The sequence below is a fragment of the Solea senegalensis genome, linkage group LG12, assembly GCF_019176455.1.
Source record: "Solea senegalensis isolate Sse05_10M linkage group LG12, IFAPA_SoseM_1, whole genome shotgun sequence".
Taxonomy (NCBI): domain Eukaryota; kingdom Metazoa; phylum Chordata; class Actinopteri; order Pleuronectiformes; family Soleidae; genus Solea; species Solea senegalensis.
Window position 1 is genome coordinate 23009841 of NC_058032.1, and position 17519 is coordinate 23027359.

The following is a 17519-nucleotide window of genomic DNA, read 5'->3' on the forward strand; positions in this document are numbered from 1 at the left end:
GCCTGGAAGGGGACGTGGCATTTTTGTTCTTTAATTCCTGTTGCAGATGCCGTCTTATGGTTACTGGGCTCCAGTCAGCATCAGTAATGGCCTTGTTTGGGTCAAGGATTGGCCTATGTCTTCACGGCCAGCCTGTCGGAATGACTGTTACTGCGTCCAACCTCTGCAGCGTTGGTGCGCTGCGAGAGGCCTTTCATGTGCAGTTCAACAATCCTGCCACGTTCAAAGACAAAAAGCCTTTTTGCCTTTGCCATCAGGGAGTCATGACGGTGTGAATGCATGACAGAAAATTACATGGAAGCCAGATTTTTGCACATCCTTTGACTCTTTATGGCGGTGGTCTTAAAATTTTGATCAGGTGATGAACATCCTAAACTAAACAGTTTAAATGTAGTTTTCAATAAATTGCCTGCTCAATTTTTTTTGTCTTTGTGCTTACAATCTGGTTACGATCCACCAGCACAAAATGTGAATACTTGTAATTTTTCCCCTGGTCTTAAGATTGTGTTCAGGAGTGTATCTCATGTGTTATATTCGTCTTTTGATGTCAAACACAAATGTTTGAAGTGAACAGCAAAACCTCTGCCAATACCTTTGGAGCACATTGTAAATGTTTAAACAGCTGCAAAAGCATATAATGTTGTATTTTGTTCACCGTCAAAGTGAGGCAAATAATATGTTTTGTTTTTTGCTGTTATGATACTCACAGCCTGTTGCAGCAGCGTTTCATGTCTAACTTTCTGTGGTTTTGAGTACAAACCCAGCTCTGAGCTGCATACTATTGTGTGTTTTGGTGTTTGCTAACCGTACTACTGGACTTGGACTGTCACGATAAGGCTCAACTTTACGAGGGAAGAGCTACTGAAGTGGCGGGCCCACACCAGGCCTCTACCGACGGATGTCCTGACAAAGTTACGGAGGCGTCGGAGGGGGAAAAGAGCTGGCACGAAGACGAGGGAAAGACGGCAGAGGAACCAGACGAGATACAAACCTTGTATTCCATCAGTCATCATGGGGAACGTGAGATCGCTGGCCAATAAGCTGGACGAGACCACGACACTTGTAAACAGTCAGTGGAGTACGGTGAATGCAGCTTCCTATGTTTTACGGAGACATGGCTGAATGGGGACATACCGGACTGCGTGGTGGAGATCTGTTTCCAATCCACAAACTGGGATCTGTTCCTGGAGGTCTACAATGAGGACATTGAGGGTACAGAACATATGCGGTTTTGTGAGGATTGTGTTGTTCCTACGAAAATGAAAAGTGCTTTCTGAACAACAAGCCATGGATCAACAAGGACATTAAGACCCTCCTCAATAGGAAAAAGATCACTCTCCCCAGGTGCAAAACGGAGAGGTCCAGGGACTCCTTTGGACCTACAGCCATCAGACTGTACAACAGTGCCTGACGGAATGCGCACACTCTCACGCACACACAGGTTCCATCTCTCTAACAACAAATTAGATTTTTAAATTATTATATACTATTGTTAAGTCGCAACCTTCTTGTGTCTCTTGTTTTTGTATCTGAGTTGTATATTTCCTGCCGCTGTGACCTTTTTAATTTCCCCCTTGGGGTATTAATAAAGTTTTATTCTATTCTATTCTACTCCATTTCAAGTAATTGTACTTGCACTCACTCAGAAGATAAGTAGAATTGGTGCATCCCTAATGCAAACACTCGCTCTGCTATAAATATGTTATTTATATAGCTGGCATACAGCCTCACATTAGGCGCTATATTTAACTGCAGTTCTATTAATACGTAAGAGCATTATCTCTTTTCCTCCCTCTCTTTTGCTCCCTGTCACACCCACACTCATATACTGTGCACTCAATTTGCTTAGCAAAAGAATTAGCACCAAACTCTACAGGGTATTTTCTGAGTGACTGAGACCCAGATGAATCTGTGGTTTGCTGGCCTCCCCACACAAGGCTTCATTATACATGAGTACTGATCTCTTGCCCATCCCTGGAGTGATCATCACTTTGCTGTTGAAGAGTTTTGGGTGATTAGCCATTTGTAATGTGTCTGCCTGAGATGTTGACCTTGTGGCACTCGCCTCACACTCTCTTCATACTCCAATGGACTAATTGGCCTCTAAATATTTTAGGTTTCAGATGGTGACAGTCGGTGTTCAGGCGTCCCAGTGGGGGAGCTACACGGTCAAAGACGCTTGCGGTAAAGATAAAAATGCCAACAAGTATTACTTGTGGCTGCATCTTTTTCAAGAAGGTGTGGAGTGAGTGAGGCACTAAACTGGACTCAAGTACAGATGTTTATTGTGATAAAGATTTAGTAGAGCAGCTGAAGAGAGCAGGGCAGTGGACGTGCAGGATGAGCTAAGCTGAAATTGGAGAGACCAGGAGAGGAGGCGGAAATCTTTTTTGCGTCCATTTGAATGATGGAATTGTCAATTTCAATCGGAACAAATCCAATCGGATCAGAGTTTCTGGACGGGCACATTTACATTACATATGAACCTTATAATTTTAAGAGAAGGAGGCAGAGCCCATGTTCACCTCTGAGCGGTTAAAATGGTAGCGGGAATAAATAGTTGTGATGACACTTATCTAAAGGGTGGATTCTGTCTCCCAGAACCCGTCTGTTAATAACAGGTTCTTCTTGTGCCATCATCCTCTCTAAATGAGCCATTATTCTCGTTTTTTTTGTTCTGCTGGTTATGCTAGACTTCCACCACCTATGGGTAGGAGTAAATATTAAGTAATTACTAAGCTTGTTTGGACAAAAAGGTCTCAACACACTGAGATTAACAAACATCAGGTTTGCAGTGCAATTCAGGAAGATTATTGCTTTTAATGTTGAACAAATGAAATTCAATTTACGTTGGTGCAGCTTTGGATATAACAGGACCCCCTACTGCGCATCACAGCAGTCTCTCACTTAAATGCAGTTTTGGATGATAGGAAAAGTTAAAATGCCAAGAAAATGAGGAGGACATGAGATAAATTGTCAAAACAAAAAAAACTATTTTTTTCTCTGTTTTGAACACAGACACAAACACTTTGATATCCTCATGCTGTGCTGTGGCCTATGTTTGTGACCACCCCTCCTGTTTCCTCGTCATCAATCTCAGTCACAGCAACAGGCTCAACTGCCTCTGCATCAAATTATTTGCAAATCATGTTAAGGTCATATTTGACACATACCCGTATGGCTTCTTAAAGCAGTGGCTGTAAAGCAGTGTACATACTGAGTGTTTTCTCCAGAGTTTATGATGTTATTACTCTGAAGTCAGTGTGCACTGAGGATAATTAAAAGTCTATTTACGGTGGCTGTTACATACCATTAATTCCATTAATTCCTGGTGGCTGTAGGGTCCAGATTTAATGTTGGGGATTGAATGAAGGTCGTAAATTAGGAAGGAAAGTTACAATCTAGCGAGAAAAATCGAGATCGAGATGTATTAATCCTCGTGATTAATACATGACTTTAAATCATTTAAAATGTTTGAGGTATAGGCGTAATGATAGACAGATAGATAAGATAAAGGACATCATCAAGGCGCAGGTCTAGGGCCGTCAAACTCGGATCACAGGGAGCCTGGACAAAGTGGGACCTGCAGAAGCGGAAGCTCACTGAAGTCTGCACTGAAGGACCCATTGTGTAGGCTATGCAATGGGTGAGGAACAATGGCGCACATACTGGCGGGATGCAAGACAGCTCTCAGCCAGGGAAGATACAGATGGTGCCATGATAAGGTTCTCTGTGCACTGGCTGACATCTTGGCGTGGGAGAGACAGAAACAGCTTCAGACCAGTATGAGACAAAACTATCCATACAGTTCATCAGAGAAGGTGAGAAACCATTAGCCCCCAAGAAGACCAAAAAGTGCCTCCTCCAAGAAGCGCAATCCTGGGAGATGAGGGTAGACCTGGGAGGGAGTCTAAACTTCCCCCAGGTTGTGCAAACAACGCTGAGGCCGGACGTGGTTCTATGGTCTGAGGAGGCAAGGAAGATCATCCTGAACTGGCGGTCCCTGGGGAAGACGGATGCGACAAGGCCGATGAGAGGAAAGCCTCCAAGTATCAGAACCTCGTTGCACAGTGCAGGGACAAAGGGTGGCAGACTTGGCTTTTCCCAGTCGAGATCAGATGTAGGGGTTTCCGGGCACAATCTGTGTGGAAGACACTCACAGGAATAGCAGGAAGGGAGAGGAAGGCAGCTGTCCGTAGGTTGGGGGAGGCAGTAGAAAGAGCGTCTTTCTGGCTTTGGAATAGGAGGGAGGAGCTGAACTGGGGGCCAGGAGGAGATGAAACGCCCTGTGAATGTTAGACGTCACCTGATTATTTCTTCTCCTGACTGAAAGCTAAAGTCACGCAGACATGACTGAGGTAGACCACATCATTGTAGATGTACTTAATAGATTTTATGGCATTTCTCCACTTAAAACCAAATATGTCCAGACAGATAGTTCTTGCATGAGACCCATTGTGTTAGCTTATGTAATATGTGAAAGGATAATGAAGTTTTTTACTTAACAGTAGCTTTTTATATCATAGCAGCACAATGCATTTTTCACAACATTTGCTGGTGTCTTTGTCAATTTTTCTTCTGTCACAGACTGAATATCATTTACCTCTTTGAGTAAATGTGACACTTGAAGACACTCAGTCCTTTCACTGTTGTCATCCTCTTTCAGAAATCCATTAACCACAGAGAGTATAACAATTCACAACAAAGGCTTGGGTTTCCCTGCTGTGCTTTTCTTCATACATTTCCCCTTAAAGGACAAAAACTGTGAAAATTAAAAGGAACATGTTGACAAAGGCAGCCTGTGAGGCCTGTAAACTGTTTGTGTTGTGATGCATGAGTATGCTTTTTGATCTCAGTGTGAAAACGCCTCTAGGAGGAGTTGTAAAATGGAAGTCAAATTAAAAATGGAGTCAGTTGCTTGCACTCAGACCGGTGGACACAAGTTATATCGTAGAATTCAACAGACATTAAAGGCATTTTCACACATTTTACTGAGCGATTTTCTGGCTTTTATGTTTCCAGTCTGAGTTTTTTGACAAGTGAACATCTAACCAATCAGAATGTGTGTCGTTGACGACACACATTCTGATTGGTGTGTCTAAAAATATCCAAAACACCAAACATTGCTCGTCATTGCTTAACACAATGAATAAATGAGAAATATGAATAGAGAACCAAGTCAAAATCTCTGTGAAACTTGTGAGGAAACAGATCATCAGGATTAAAATTGTAAACTAGATTTCAGGTCAATCCAATTAACGGAATAAAGACACCAAATGAACACAGTTGAGCTTACTTTGGATCACACTCCTGTGTGACATGATGTAAAATCACAATCACAGCATTGACTGTGTGTTATATTATCAAAGGTTTGTGTGTATTATTTATTAACAGATGATTCCCTATGTTGCAGCAGTGCTGTCGTCACAAGTCCTGGTTACATGACTACTTCAGTATAATTTGAATAACCAAAACTTCCTCCTCTTCTGGCTTTAAATAGAGAAAGAAAGCGAGAGATGAATGAATGAAGAAGAGGAACAGGAGAGAAGAAAAAGTGGCCTTGGGATCCACCAACCACTCTCACTCATTATTGCACAAAAAAAAAAGGTGGGGAGGGAAAATAAAAAGAAAAGGAGTGAGCGGAGAAAGTGAGCCAAGGACACATGAAGAAAAGGATAGAGCAGTGAAGAAATTATGGAGAAGCTCTAACAAATGGCTCTAACAGAGGGCAAAACAAGGGGAGGAGCAGACAGATGGGTGGGTTCAAACAGGAAATATTTCCCAGTGAATATGCATGACTTAAAGAATGTAAAAGTTCACATGTGAGAGACGGAGAGTGGGGAAGTGGTAACTTAGCAACAAAATGATGAATGAGAAGAAAATGTGATGATACAGAAGAAATGGAAATCGGGAAACACCAAACCTCTATTAATGTCATTTGGTTTTGACGTCTGCAGGTTAACAAAAGAGAAAAAAGATAGGAAGAAAAATATGTTTCTAGTGAAAAAGGAAAAGTACATGTCTATGTATAAAAAAAATCTACCACAGAATTTCTTTTCAAATCGTCCAAGGTTAAAAAGACGAGTGGAACAACTTTCAAAACACTTTCTTTTTTTTGTCTCTTTTCAAAATTTGATAGTGGACTCAGCTATAAAAATCCTACTAAAACATGAGGCAAACAAATGTAAAAAGTGATAGACTAAAGAACGAGAAGGAGCCTGTTTTTGTGTAAGGAATAATAGCCTTCCCTTACAGTTCAGGGACAGGGACCAATGCGCATAGTATTATTTTCATTCCGCTTGATGACTTTCTTTCATGACGGTCTACAACAGTACAACATACACGTCCATACAATGATTTTCCTTTTCAGTAGTGTGAAAAACATTGAGATGGCTACAATGTTAAATGTCCACTCCAAGAGACATACAGAATTGGGGGGGGGCAATTAATTTAAAAAAATTGTTTTATGTTCAGAGGGTGTGAAAAATGAAGGGCAGACAAGCATGAACATCACTGAATCAACAAGGCCAGTTGACAAATCTTGGACATCTAATGGTTATGCTTCCTAATGCTGCTGTAAATAATATATTCAATGGATATTTCTTGGCCCACCCCTCCAATCCCCCAGTAATCCTCCCAATAATTCATCTGTGAATTCCTGTGGAATATATTGTTGGAAAACCATTTCAAGGGCATCAAATACCTCTTTTCCAATAAACAATTAGCTTAAGACAGGACATATGGAGTATGAAACAATTACAATTAATTTCATAATTATTTATAATAATTACTGATTAATTGTTACCCGAGCTGCAACCCGGTCGGAATAAGGGCCTTTCTGCATGGAGTTTGCATGTTCTCCCTATGTGCGCATGGGTTTTCTCTGGGTTCTCTGGGAAAAAGGTACCTTGATTTGAAACCAGAACATTGGATCGTGCTAGAAGAACTTTTAAAAGCCCTCAAGCCTTTTGAATGTGCCACTGTGTTCATGAGTGCAGAGAAATACACAACGATATCACGCCTCGTGCTGCTGTGGAGGATAAAGCAGTAGAAGGTGAGTGCCTGAGCGAGTGATTATTTTTTTACACACAAATATTTCAACAAATCTGTATTTAAAGAAGAGCAAAGTCATTTTTCAACTATTCAAATCTCTTAAGATTTCATCCATCAATTAATGGTTGCACAAAATCCGCAAGAGCTCATTTTAAAGAGCAAAGGAAATGAAACCCAAAGGGTCACATGTATATATCTAATAAAGGTCAACGAAAGGAGGACTGAAGAAAAGTGGAACATAAGTGAAAAGGAGAAGCTGTCAGTGTGACAGAATGAAAGAAATCACCAAAGAGGTGAAAAAACTGAAGAGGTTTCCCCCTTCTGTTTCTGCTGTAGGAGCTCACCTCGCTTGTGACATTACCACATGGTTTGGATGTGCAATTACTCCATTGCTGACATATCTGGCACACAGGTTGAGCTGAGTGTCACGCTGCAGTGTGAGTTGGTGTGTATTTACACAGCATATTGATTGTGTTTTGTATGTATGGGTATCCAAACAGAGGCTGAGAAGCTTGTTGTAATGGACTCTGATGCACAATGGGTGAGACAGAGACAGTCAACCCAAAGGGAAAAATATTCCTAACAATGCAATGTGGCCACAATGGACTAGACATGACAGCTCCACAGTTCCCAACTGTATAGAGCCTGATTAGCTGATGTCATGCAACCAAGGTAAATGACCTCTGGCAGTCAACGACAATGTTCACCTCTCCAGACATATATACTAGACAACACATAAATCAGGCAAATGTGAAGAAGGTGGATAGATGTGCCAAAACACTTGGAGACAGGCTAACAGCAGAACATTTTACCAAATCCCCACAGGTCCAAAGAGACAGTGGAGGCACACATGCTCACAGTGAGCAGAAGAAGACACAGCGATGGGAACCCACAAGCAACGGATATTGCGGTTAGCACTTGATTAGTCATGGTCTCAGAGATTTGCCAAAACCTAGTCTGCACAGCAACGTTAACACAGCAGTCATTTATATAACATTCCTAAAACTAACATTATGCTATGTTATGACGCGACACTTCACCTTGCAGAGACAACATCATGTTTTGCCAGTAAACTCTAGAGTTGAATGTTTGTCACAAAGACAGATTGCGTCCATCTGTTTCCCTCAGGCTCTTGTAAACTTTCAGTGAGTCTCTGGAGTAAGATGAAGGGAAGTTAATCAGGAGGTTGGAGAAGTTAGGATAATGCAGGTCTGGAATAACTGCATCTCCAGATCCAACATTATCTTTAGCCAGTTGAATATTTGTCAATATATTCATATTGCATCAATTTGCATCCATCCAGGTACATTCGGTTTTGAGTAACTCTCTGGAATAAGCACTTAATCTGAAGATGTGACTGCAGGTCTGGAAAAATATCCTCTACAATTATTTCCATACTTAATCAGAAGGATAAGATATATTCTCTCTGTCAAATGTTGTGATATTTTAGATGATCTCTGATATATCAGAGGATTTAAAGTGCACATTTAACTCTGACAGGTTGAATTAAGCACCCACCCCATTCACGTTAACTGCATCTGTGGCTGCCATTGTAGCACTGTGCGCAAATGAAGTCACATGACACTTGGCGCTCTATACACCAATTAGCCACAACTTTACAACCAGTGACAAAAACAGTCAGCTTTTTACTTTTATGAAAAAACTAATCACATCTTCTTTCATTTTTAATCATATCCTGATCAAAGTGAGCCCAATTTGCATCCGACTGAGTTGTGCCTAATTGCTGCTTGTTAGTTGTTCCACCCCTTGAGGTCCAACTCAACCAATTAGGTTCTTTCATCATCCAGACGAACACTGCCTCTAAGAAATATGTGCTTTTGTAAACACCACAGTCTGCTTCTTGCTGCTGCATATGTTTCTGGGTGTAAGATCTCTTCAGGATCCCTCTCTCACTGCCCTCACCTCTCTCTTTCTCTCTCTGTATTCCTCTCTATGCTTCACAGTGTATATTTAACACAGACGGATAGGCAGCTTGCTGGAGGACAAACACACAGAGTCAGAGGTAGATACAGCCCTTAGAGAAGTAGATGATGCAGTAGAGCAGATGAAAGAAGGAGAAGGTTGAAGAAGAGAGGAATAAGGAAGTGTGAGATAGTGAGGATGGAAGAGAGAAGATGAAAAAAGGAGACGAGAGAGAGAGGGACAGAGAGCATCGAAAATGACTCTTAAACTGCCTCAAATTGCTCATTAGTGTAGTCAGGAGGAAAAGCAATGCAGGGGCATGCACCATTAGGGGAAATTGTGACTCTCTCTAGTTCTCTCTCCTTTTGTCTTGCTTTCTGTCTCTTCCTTTCATAATTTCTTTTCTGCTCCCCTCTCACACTTCTTGGAATCAGACCCATCTATCTTTTTTGTGCTCCTTGAGCAGAAAAAGAAAGAAACAACACCGAAAAACACACCACGTCAACATTATTCCACTCACTGTAAATCTAATTACCTCCTCACTGCCATGTGTGTAAAAGCTTTATTGGCATTGGGACATGGTTGTGTTGCCACATATACCTTTTATACACAAACCTTAGTGAGTCCTGAATCATGTTGCTGTGATTCTCTAAGTGGTAAATACTGCATTGAGTTTTCAGGGTTGAGACAGAGTACATATAGTACATGCAGGATGTAGCAGATCACAGCAAATGCAAAACTCTGTTGTATGGTTTGAGAGGTTAGTGCACACATGCTGTATATGTGGTTTGGAGAACTGTAAAAATGCCAACATATGAACCAGAAGACTGTGCTGGGAACATTATACCTAAAATCAAAGTGCTGACACATATGCACAGTGCTTAGATTTTCAGAATACTTTTTGGGCCACCAGGTGTGGATCCATATGGCAACACTGGAAATAGTTGCACTGAAGATACAGAGACAAGTCCAGAAGATCACAGGTAAGTACATACATAATAACTTCAAATAAGGAAGCAGTGGAAGTACTGAGCAGCTGAGATGGTTGAACATAAGTGAAACACATCAGTCACTACATTTACATGCACATTTTAACCGAGATAAGGCCATAGGGCGACTCAATCAGACAACTTGCGAGTTGGAGTATACATGCGGAGGAGAAAACCTATTGATTGGCCGTGTACATTTGACTCTCTACGTATGAGTTGTATATGTGGGTGTGGGAGTGCAGTGACAGTCTGGCAAATGATGGTTCCTGGCGGCCGTGTGCAGAAGGGCTTCTCGGGCCTCCCTCCAGACCTGACGACAGTGGCGAAGATGTCTCTGAACAGAAGGGACTGCCAATTCCTCCTCCTGCGAAGGGAATAAGGGGAATTGGAAGCCCAGGCAAACCATGATTGGAGTCATAACTGTTGCTGAGAAATATGAGGGAGGTGTGGGCATATTCAACCCAAGCCAACGGAGCGCTAGGTCCTCATTGGCCTGCGCTTTCTCGCCACTGGACAGAGCAGGCAGAGACGAAGGCTCTTGTATTGGCTGCTCCAGAGACGACAGGTTAGTTTGGACGCAAGTCCCCATTGTAAAACCTGTGATCTCACCTGGTCAGGCAGGTCATTACCTAGGTCAGGTTGATCCTGCTGAGCATGTTTGACCAGGGTCTCAATTGGCCAGGAAGCGACCCCCAGGATGAGAGAATCAGAATCAGAAGAGCTTTATTGCCAAGTACGATTTGCACATACAAGGAATTTGTTCTGGTGTCATTGGCGCATAACAAGCATACAAAATTTTAAAAGGTTAAGTGAACAGTAAACGTATATATACACAGTATATAAATGTTTGTTTGTTTTTTAAAGATGAAAAAGAGCACTACAGAAAGAGCAGTAAAGAGCAGTACAACTGGGCAGAAGTGAGTAACAGTGAAATATTCACCAGGTGCAAAGTTCACAGTAATGACGTTAATATAACGCATAAAAAGGATGTTATGATAATGTGACATGTAGAGGCAGAGGAGGAGTGAGAGGAGTCAGAGTGTCGGGGGGGGTCTCTGGGCCTTGTTGATAAGGCTAGTAGCAGACGGGAAAAAACTGTTCTTGTGGCGTGAGGTTCTGGTCCTGATGGACCGCAGCCTCCTGCCAGAGGGGAGTGACTCAAAGAGTTTCTGTCCGGGGTGGGAGGGATCAGCCATAATCTTTCCTGCACGCCTCAGAGTTCTGGAGGCGAACAGGTCCTGGAGAGATGGAAGATTGCAGCCGATCACCTTCTCTGCAGACCGAATGACACGCTGCAGTCTGCCCTTGTCCTTGGCCGTGGCAGCAGCGTACCAAATGGTGATGGAGGAGGTGAGGATGGACTCAATGATGGAGGAGTAGAAGTGCACCATCATTGTCTTTGGCAGGTTGAATTTCTTCAGCTGCCGCAGGAAGTACATCCTCTGCTGGGCTTTTTTGATGAGAGAGCTGATGTTCAGCTCCCACTTGAGGTCCTGGGTGATGATAGTTCCCAGGAAGCGAAAGGAATCCACAGTGTCAACTGTGGAGTCACAGAGGTTGATGGGTGCAGGTGAGGCTGAGTTCTTCCTGAAGTCCACAACCATCTCCACTGTCTTTAGAGCGTTGAGCTCTAGGTTGTTTCGGTTGCACCAAGTGACCAGCTGGTCAACCTCCCACCTGTAGGCGGACTCGTCACCATCAGAGATGAGTCCGATGAGGGTGGTGTCGTCCGTGAACTTCAGGAGCTGTTTGTGTACAGGGAGAAGAGCAGAGGAGAAAGAACGCAGCCCTGGGGGGATCCGGTGCTGATGACCTGTGAGTCGGAGACATGTTTTCCCAGCTTCACATGCTGCTTCCTGTCAGACAGGAAGTCAGTGATCCACCTGCAGATGGAGTCAGGCACGCTCAGCTGGGAGAGCTTCTCCTGGAGCAGAGCCGGGATGATGGTGTTGAAGGCAGAGCTGAAATCCACACCACATCCTCCAGGTGCTGGAGGATGTGGTGGAGGGCCAGATTAATTGCATCGTCTACAGACCTGTTGGCTCTGTAGGCAAACTGCAGTGGGTCCAGGAGGGGGTTGGTGATGGCTTTCAGGTGTGAAAGCACAAGACGCTCAAAGGACTTCATAACCACAGAGGTCAGGGCGACGGGTCTGTAGTCATTGAGTCCTGTGGTCCTTGGCTTTTTGGGAACAGGGATTATTGTCGAGGTCTTGAAGCAGGCTGGCACGTGACATGTCTCCAATGAGGTGTTGAAAATGTCTGTGAACACTGGAGACAGCTGATCAGCGCAGTGCTTCAAGCTGGATGGGGAGACAGAATCCGGACCAGCTGCTTTCCTGGGATTCTGTTTCCTGAAGAGTTTGTTGACGTCCCTCTCGTGGATGGAAAGAGTCAACACTGAGGTGGGTGGGGAGGTGGAGGGGGGGACCTTTAAGGTGGGCATTGGTGGAGATGCCCAGGCCCCTGCTGAGGTGGGGGAGGTGTAGGTGAAACACTGGAGCTGGGGGTGTTGGGAGGTGTTGTGGGGGATGGTTTCAGGACTGTCCCTCTGTCTTTCAAAGCGGCAGTAGAACTCGTTCAGGTCGTTGGCTAGGCGTTGGTCGTTAAAGGAGTGGGGGGCTTTAGGCTTGTAGTTGGTGATCTGCCTAAGCCCTTTCCAGACAGACGCAGAGTCGTTGGCTGAGAATGGGTGTTGGAGCTTCTCAGAGTACAGTCGTTTAGCTTCTTTCACCGCCTTGCTAAACTTGTACTTTGCCTCTTTAAATCTGTCTTTGTCTCCACTCCTGAAGGCCTCTTCCTTATCCAACCTTAACCTTCTGAGCTTGGCTGAGAACCAGGGTTTGTCATTGTTGTAACTCACCCTGGTGCATGATGGAACACAGCAGTCCTCACAGAAGCTGATGTATGACGTCACAGCCTCTGTGTACTCATCCAGACTGTTGGTAGCAGTCCTGAATACATCCCAGTCAGTAGAGTCCAAACACGCCTGTAGATCCTCCACAGCCTCACTGGTCCACTTCTTTGATGTCCTCACTACAGGTTTGCAGAGCTTTAGTTTCTGCCTGTAGGCAGGAATCAGGTGGACCATGACGTGGTCAGAGAGTCCCAGTGCAGCACGGGGGACGGCGTGATAAGCATCCCTGACTGTGGTGTAACAGTGATCCAGAATGTTCTCCTCTCTGGTCGGGCATTTAATAAACTGTCTGTACTTGGGGAGTTCGCGAGTGAGGTTTCCTTTGTTAAAGTCGCCTAGGACAATAACTAAAGAGTCCGGGTTGATCCGCTCCACACACAGTATCTGATCGGCGAGCATGCGCTGTGCGTCCTGCACGCTGGCGTGCGGTGGGATGTAAACACCGACCAGAATGAATGAAGCAAACTCACGGGGTGAATAAAAAGGCTTGCAGTTTATGATGAAAGATTCCAGGTCAGGAGAACAGTGCTGCTGAATCACTGTCACGTCGTTGCACCAGCCACTGTTGATGTAAAAACAGATTCCTCCACCTTTGGTTTTGCCGGAAAGTTCCGTGTCTCTGTCCGCTCTGTAGAGTTGGAAGCCTGCCAGCTGCAGCGCAGAGTCCGGTATTAATCCACACAGCCACGTCTCCGTGAAGCACAAAACAGCCGATGAATAGAAGTCCCTGTTTTTTCCCAACAGCAGTTGTAATTCATCCAGTTTATTTGCCAGTGAACGCACATTAGAGAGAAATATTCCCGGTAGCGAAGTGCGTAATCCGCGCTGGCGAAGACGCACGAGCGCACCGGCCCGTTTCCCTCTCCTCCGGCGTTTCACTGCGTGGACAAAGGTGAGCACACCTTTGACCATAATGTCCAAAATTTCCAGTGTGGGGAGAAGAAAAGTAGGAAATAAGTCCGCTGGTGTTGTTACCCCGATGTTCATGAGCTCTTCTCTGGTGAAAGAGCTCCGGGTATAATCGCAAAAAACGGAGTTAAAACACAAAACAAGACAAAACAACGCGCACCAACACACCGAGGCAACCATCCGCGGCGCCATCGTAACACAACGGGAAGCAGGGAGGATGGGTTCAGGGTCCAATTCCGGACAGGGTATGGGGTTTACTGTTGCATGAGCTGGTACGGTAGGTGAGGGTGAAATTAAACTGACCCAGGAAGAGGGCTAAACTGCCCTGACATGGGTTGAGGTGCTTAGCGGATCGAAGGTACTCAAGGTTTTTATGGTCAATCCAAACAATGAAAAATTGGGAGGACCCCTCCAACCAGTGCCTCCGCTCCTGTAGTGCTGAAACCACTGCTAAGAGTTCTCTATTTTCTACATCGTAGTTCTTCTCAGCAGGGGAGTGTTGTCTGGAGAAGAAAGCGCAGGGGTGGAGCTTCTGGTTAGAGGATGTGCACTGTGATAGGACAGCCCCATGGCCAGCCCCAACAGTAGTTTCAGCTGGTGAAAAGCTGTATCAGCAGACAGGGACCAGGAGAACGGGATGCAGGATTAGGTGAGTTGAGTCATTGGAGCCGCCACCTTGCTGTAATCCCTGATGAAACAGTGGTAGATGTTGACAAAACCAAGGAACCATTGAAGCTGCTTGCGGGTGGTGGGTGTGGGCCAACCCACCTTTTTCAATAATGAAACACAGGAAACTGACTGCATTTCTCTACTTCAAATTGTCTGTTTTCTAATAATCATTGAAGCACTGACATGTACCTTGTGTTCATCTAAGTTATGGGATAAATGAGGATGTCATCTTATGAACTTGTTCAGCATATCCCGTGAAACATCACTGGGGCCTTAACAACTATGGGGGCCTGAAAGGCATTACCAAGTATTCAAAGTGGCCTAGAGGTGTTTTAAACAAGGTATTCAACACGAACAATATGATGCAAGTTTCTTAGGTTGAGCTTGGTGAAAATATTGGCTTGATTCAGTGGTTCAAAGGCGAGTTCTATTAATGGCAGAGGGTATCTATTCTTTACCACAATGTCATTAAGTCCTCTGTAGTCAATGCATGGTCAGAGAGAGTTGTCCTTTTTAAGGAAAAAGAGACCTGCTCCAACTGGGGAGGAGGACGGGCAAATTAGCCTTGCTGCGAGAGAGTCATTTATTTAGTTTTCCATGGCTAAGTATTCAGGCCTAGAGAGATCCGGGAAGTAAAGACTGCTCTTTATGAGAAGATTGGGAACAGGTGTGCTCCTGACACAGGTGAGTTGAATACACGCCACACCGAGAGAAGTGGGAGGGGAGTGAGGAAGCGCAGGAGACGCAGGCGGAGACAAGGCGGGGCATGGCAGTATATCTTGGAAAGCGTATTTACAAAATGCAAAACATGTTTTCCAAATGGTAATTTAGTTTGAATTTGTAATTGTTTTACAGGTTGCAAATTTGTATTCTAAAATGTAAATTTGATTTAACCTTCAGAAATTTGTTTTGGGGATTTGAAAAAGTGTCTTGCATGTAAATTTGTTTTGTGAAAGGACATTGTTTGTCAAGAATGCAAATTTGTCTCTGGCCATGTAAAAGTGTTTCACATCTTTTAATATCGTTTTGTGCTTCCCGAACACCGTAGAAAAGGGAACAACTGAAAAATGCCCCTCTTACACAAACCCACTGTGTTACAACCTGGCTCGTTTTGGAGAGTAGTAACATGTGATTGGAATCAGAAATAAGGTGGAATACGACAACTGGACCAGCTTAGGGTAAAGTCAACACTGACTGGAACCACTCAGACAGGCAATACTAAAAGGAAACACTATCCAAATACTCCTAGACACACAATGGTATGCAACCAACAGCAAGGCAAACTGATCTCTGGTTCACACACAAGCTATTTATACTGCAGTTGGGGTTGATTGAAGAGTCTCGATTGGTAGACTTGGTCGAATCACAGCCACACCAATCACAGACGCCAGTGAACAGGAAGCAGGAAGTAGACAGCCTCTGGTCCAGAAGGACCAATCCTCAACAGGGAATCACACAGCTGGATTCGCATGCCTGGTAGAATCACCCATGGAAACAATACAATGAATATAGCGGCAGTAACAACAGACGGATGCTTTTTCGAATGTTAATGGGTGTTTGTTTATCTACAACGTAGTTTTCTGCAGCTTACAGTGCAGACTTCCAGCTTCTTCTTTTTTGTCCTTTCAAACTTTACTTCTGAGGCCTTAGCAGACCTCTTACCTCATATTTCCCCTCCTTCCTATTTCTCTCACTCCAACATTTTTCACTTAAATTCTTTGTCTCTTTACTTCAAATTGTTTAAAAATTTCATCTTTCAACATTGTTCAACCTTTCCCACCTCTTTGGAAAATGGCTCGTTGTTACTTTCTCTCTGTCTTCTAAACTTTGACCGATACGTTTCTACCTCTTCATACAGTCATGCCAAACTGAGCTCAGCTTTTGCGTCCACTTCTCCATAGAAATGTATTAGGTATATGTTTTTTGGGGTGCTTCCAAATTATAAGATCTTAGCATAGAAGAAAAGTAATCAATAGTTGTAAAAACTGTTTATGTTCTTTAATATTCAATCAAAAGAATGTAAAAGTTTATGTTGTATATTTAATGCAGAACCATAAGTACACTGCATGATGTGAGTCCTACGATTCGGTAACATGGTACTGAATAGGTCAATGTGAGCTTTGGGTCATGACATTAGATCTATCATTGATCGTTGATGGGGATTTGTGCTACAGTGATCTGTGACTATAGGTCACACGGTGGTTTAGTGGCTAGCAGGGATTCCTCACACCAGAAGGTGACTGGTTTGGATCCTTTCTCCACCCCAAACCTTTCTGTGTGGGTTCTCTCTGGGTGTGAATGTGAGAGTGAATGTTTGTCTTGATACAGTATGTTGGTCCTATGATGGACTGGTGACCCGTCCAGGCTGCACCCAGCCTTTCACCCTATGTCAGCTGGGATTAGCTCCAGCTCCCACAGCAACCCTGATGTGGGGGATATAGTGTTAGAAAATGGTTGGATCGATGAGGTGGGACGACGTGGGCAAAATCATCAGCATTTTAGATGGAAACAATCAGCTGATTCTGGACATGCAATGCTAAGCTATTAAGAAGTCGCTGCTGAATAGATAATAAAGAACAGCAATATGAACGTACTAGTTTCAGCACTTTGTAATGGATTTGTAGCTGTTCCTCAAGTGAACAGCAAATCACAGACAGTTTATATGTGGAACTACTTTTTGAAAGTATCATCTATCAACTATTACCACCCAATTCACAATAGAAAGTGACATGCGCACATTTGTGCATACATTTTTGTCTATTTGTACTGTCATTTTTGTTATTTAATATTAAATAAGATTTTTAATTGTTGAACCATTTTGACATTTGAAGAGGTACAGTACTTGATAAATTAATACAGGGTGGTGGGAAGTGGGGGTTCTGAGGAGTGTGTGTTTGGCTGTTTTTCCTATATTTCTTCTAATATTTAATAGAATTTTTGAATGATAATTTCCTTGTCCAATGATTCAACATACTTTAAACACAATTTAATATATAATTGTGTTTAAAGTATGTTGAATCATTATTTTCCACCCCCTAACTGATGACATCAGCACACTCA

General features: G+C 43.5%; 1 protein-coding gene across 1 annotated transcript in view; it reads right to left on the reverse strand.

Moving 5' to 3' along the window:
- Positions 1-809: 809 nt before the first annotated feature.
- The window catches only part of LOC122778832 (extended synaptotagmin-2-A), a 28522-nt gene continuing 11812 nt past the window's right edge, over positions 810-17519 (reverse strand). Inside the window, exons 6-8 of the mRNA XM_044040934.1 lie at positions 1336-1407; positions 1135-1192; positions 810-940 (exon numbers count right to left, since the gene is read on the reverse strand). Of these exons, the coding sequence (XP_043896869.1) occupies positions 810-940; positions 1135-1192; positions 1336-1407 (261 nt within the window). The remainder of the gene's footprint in view (positions 941-1134; positions 1193-1335; positions 1408-17519) is intronic.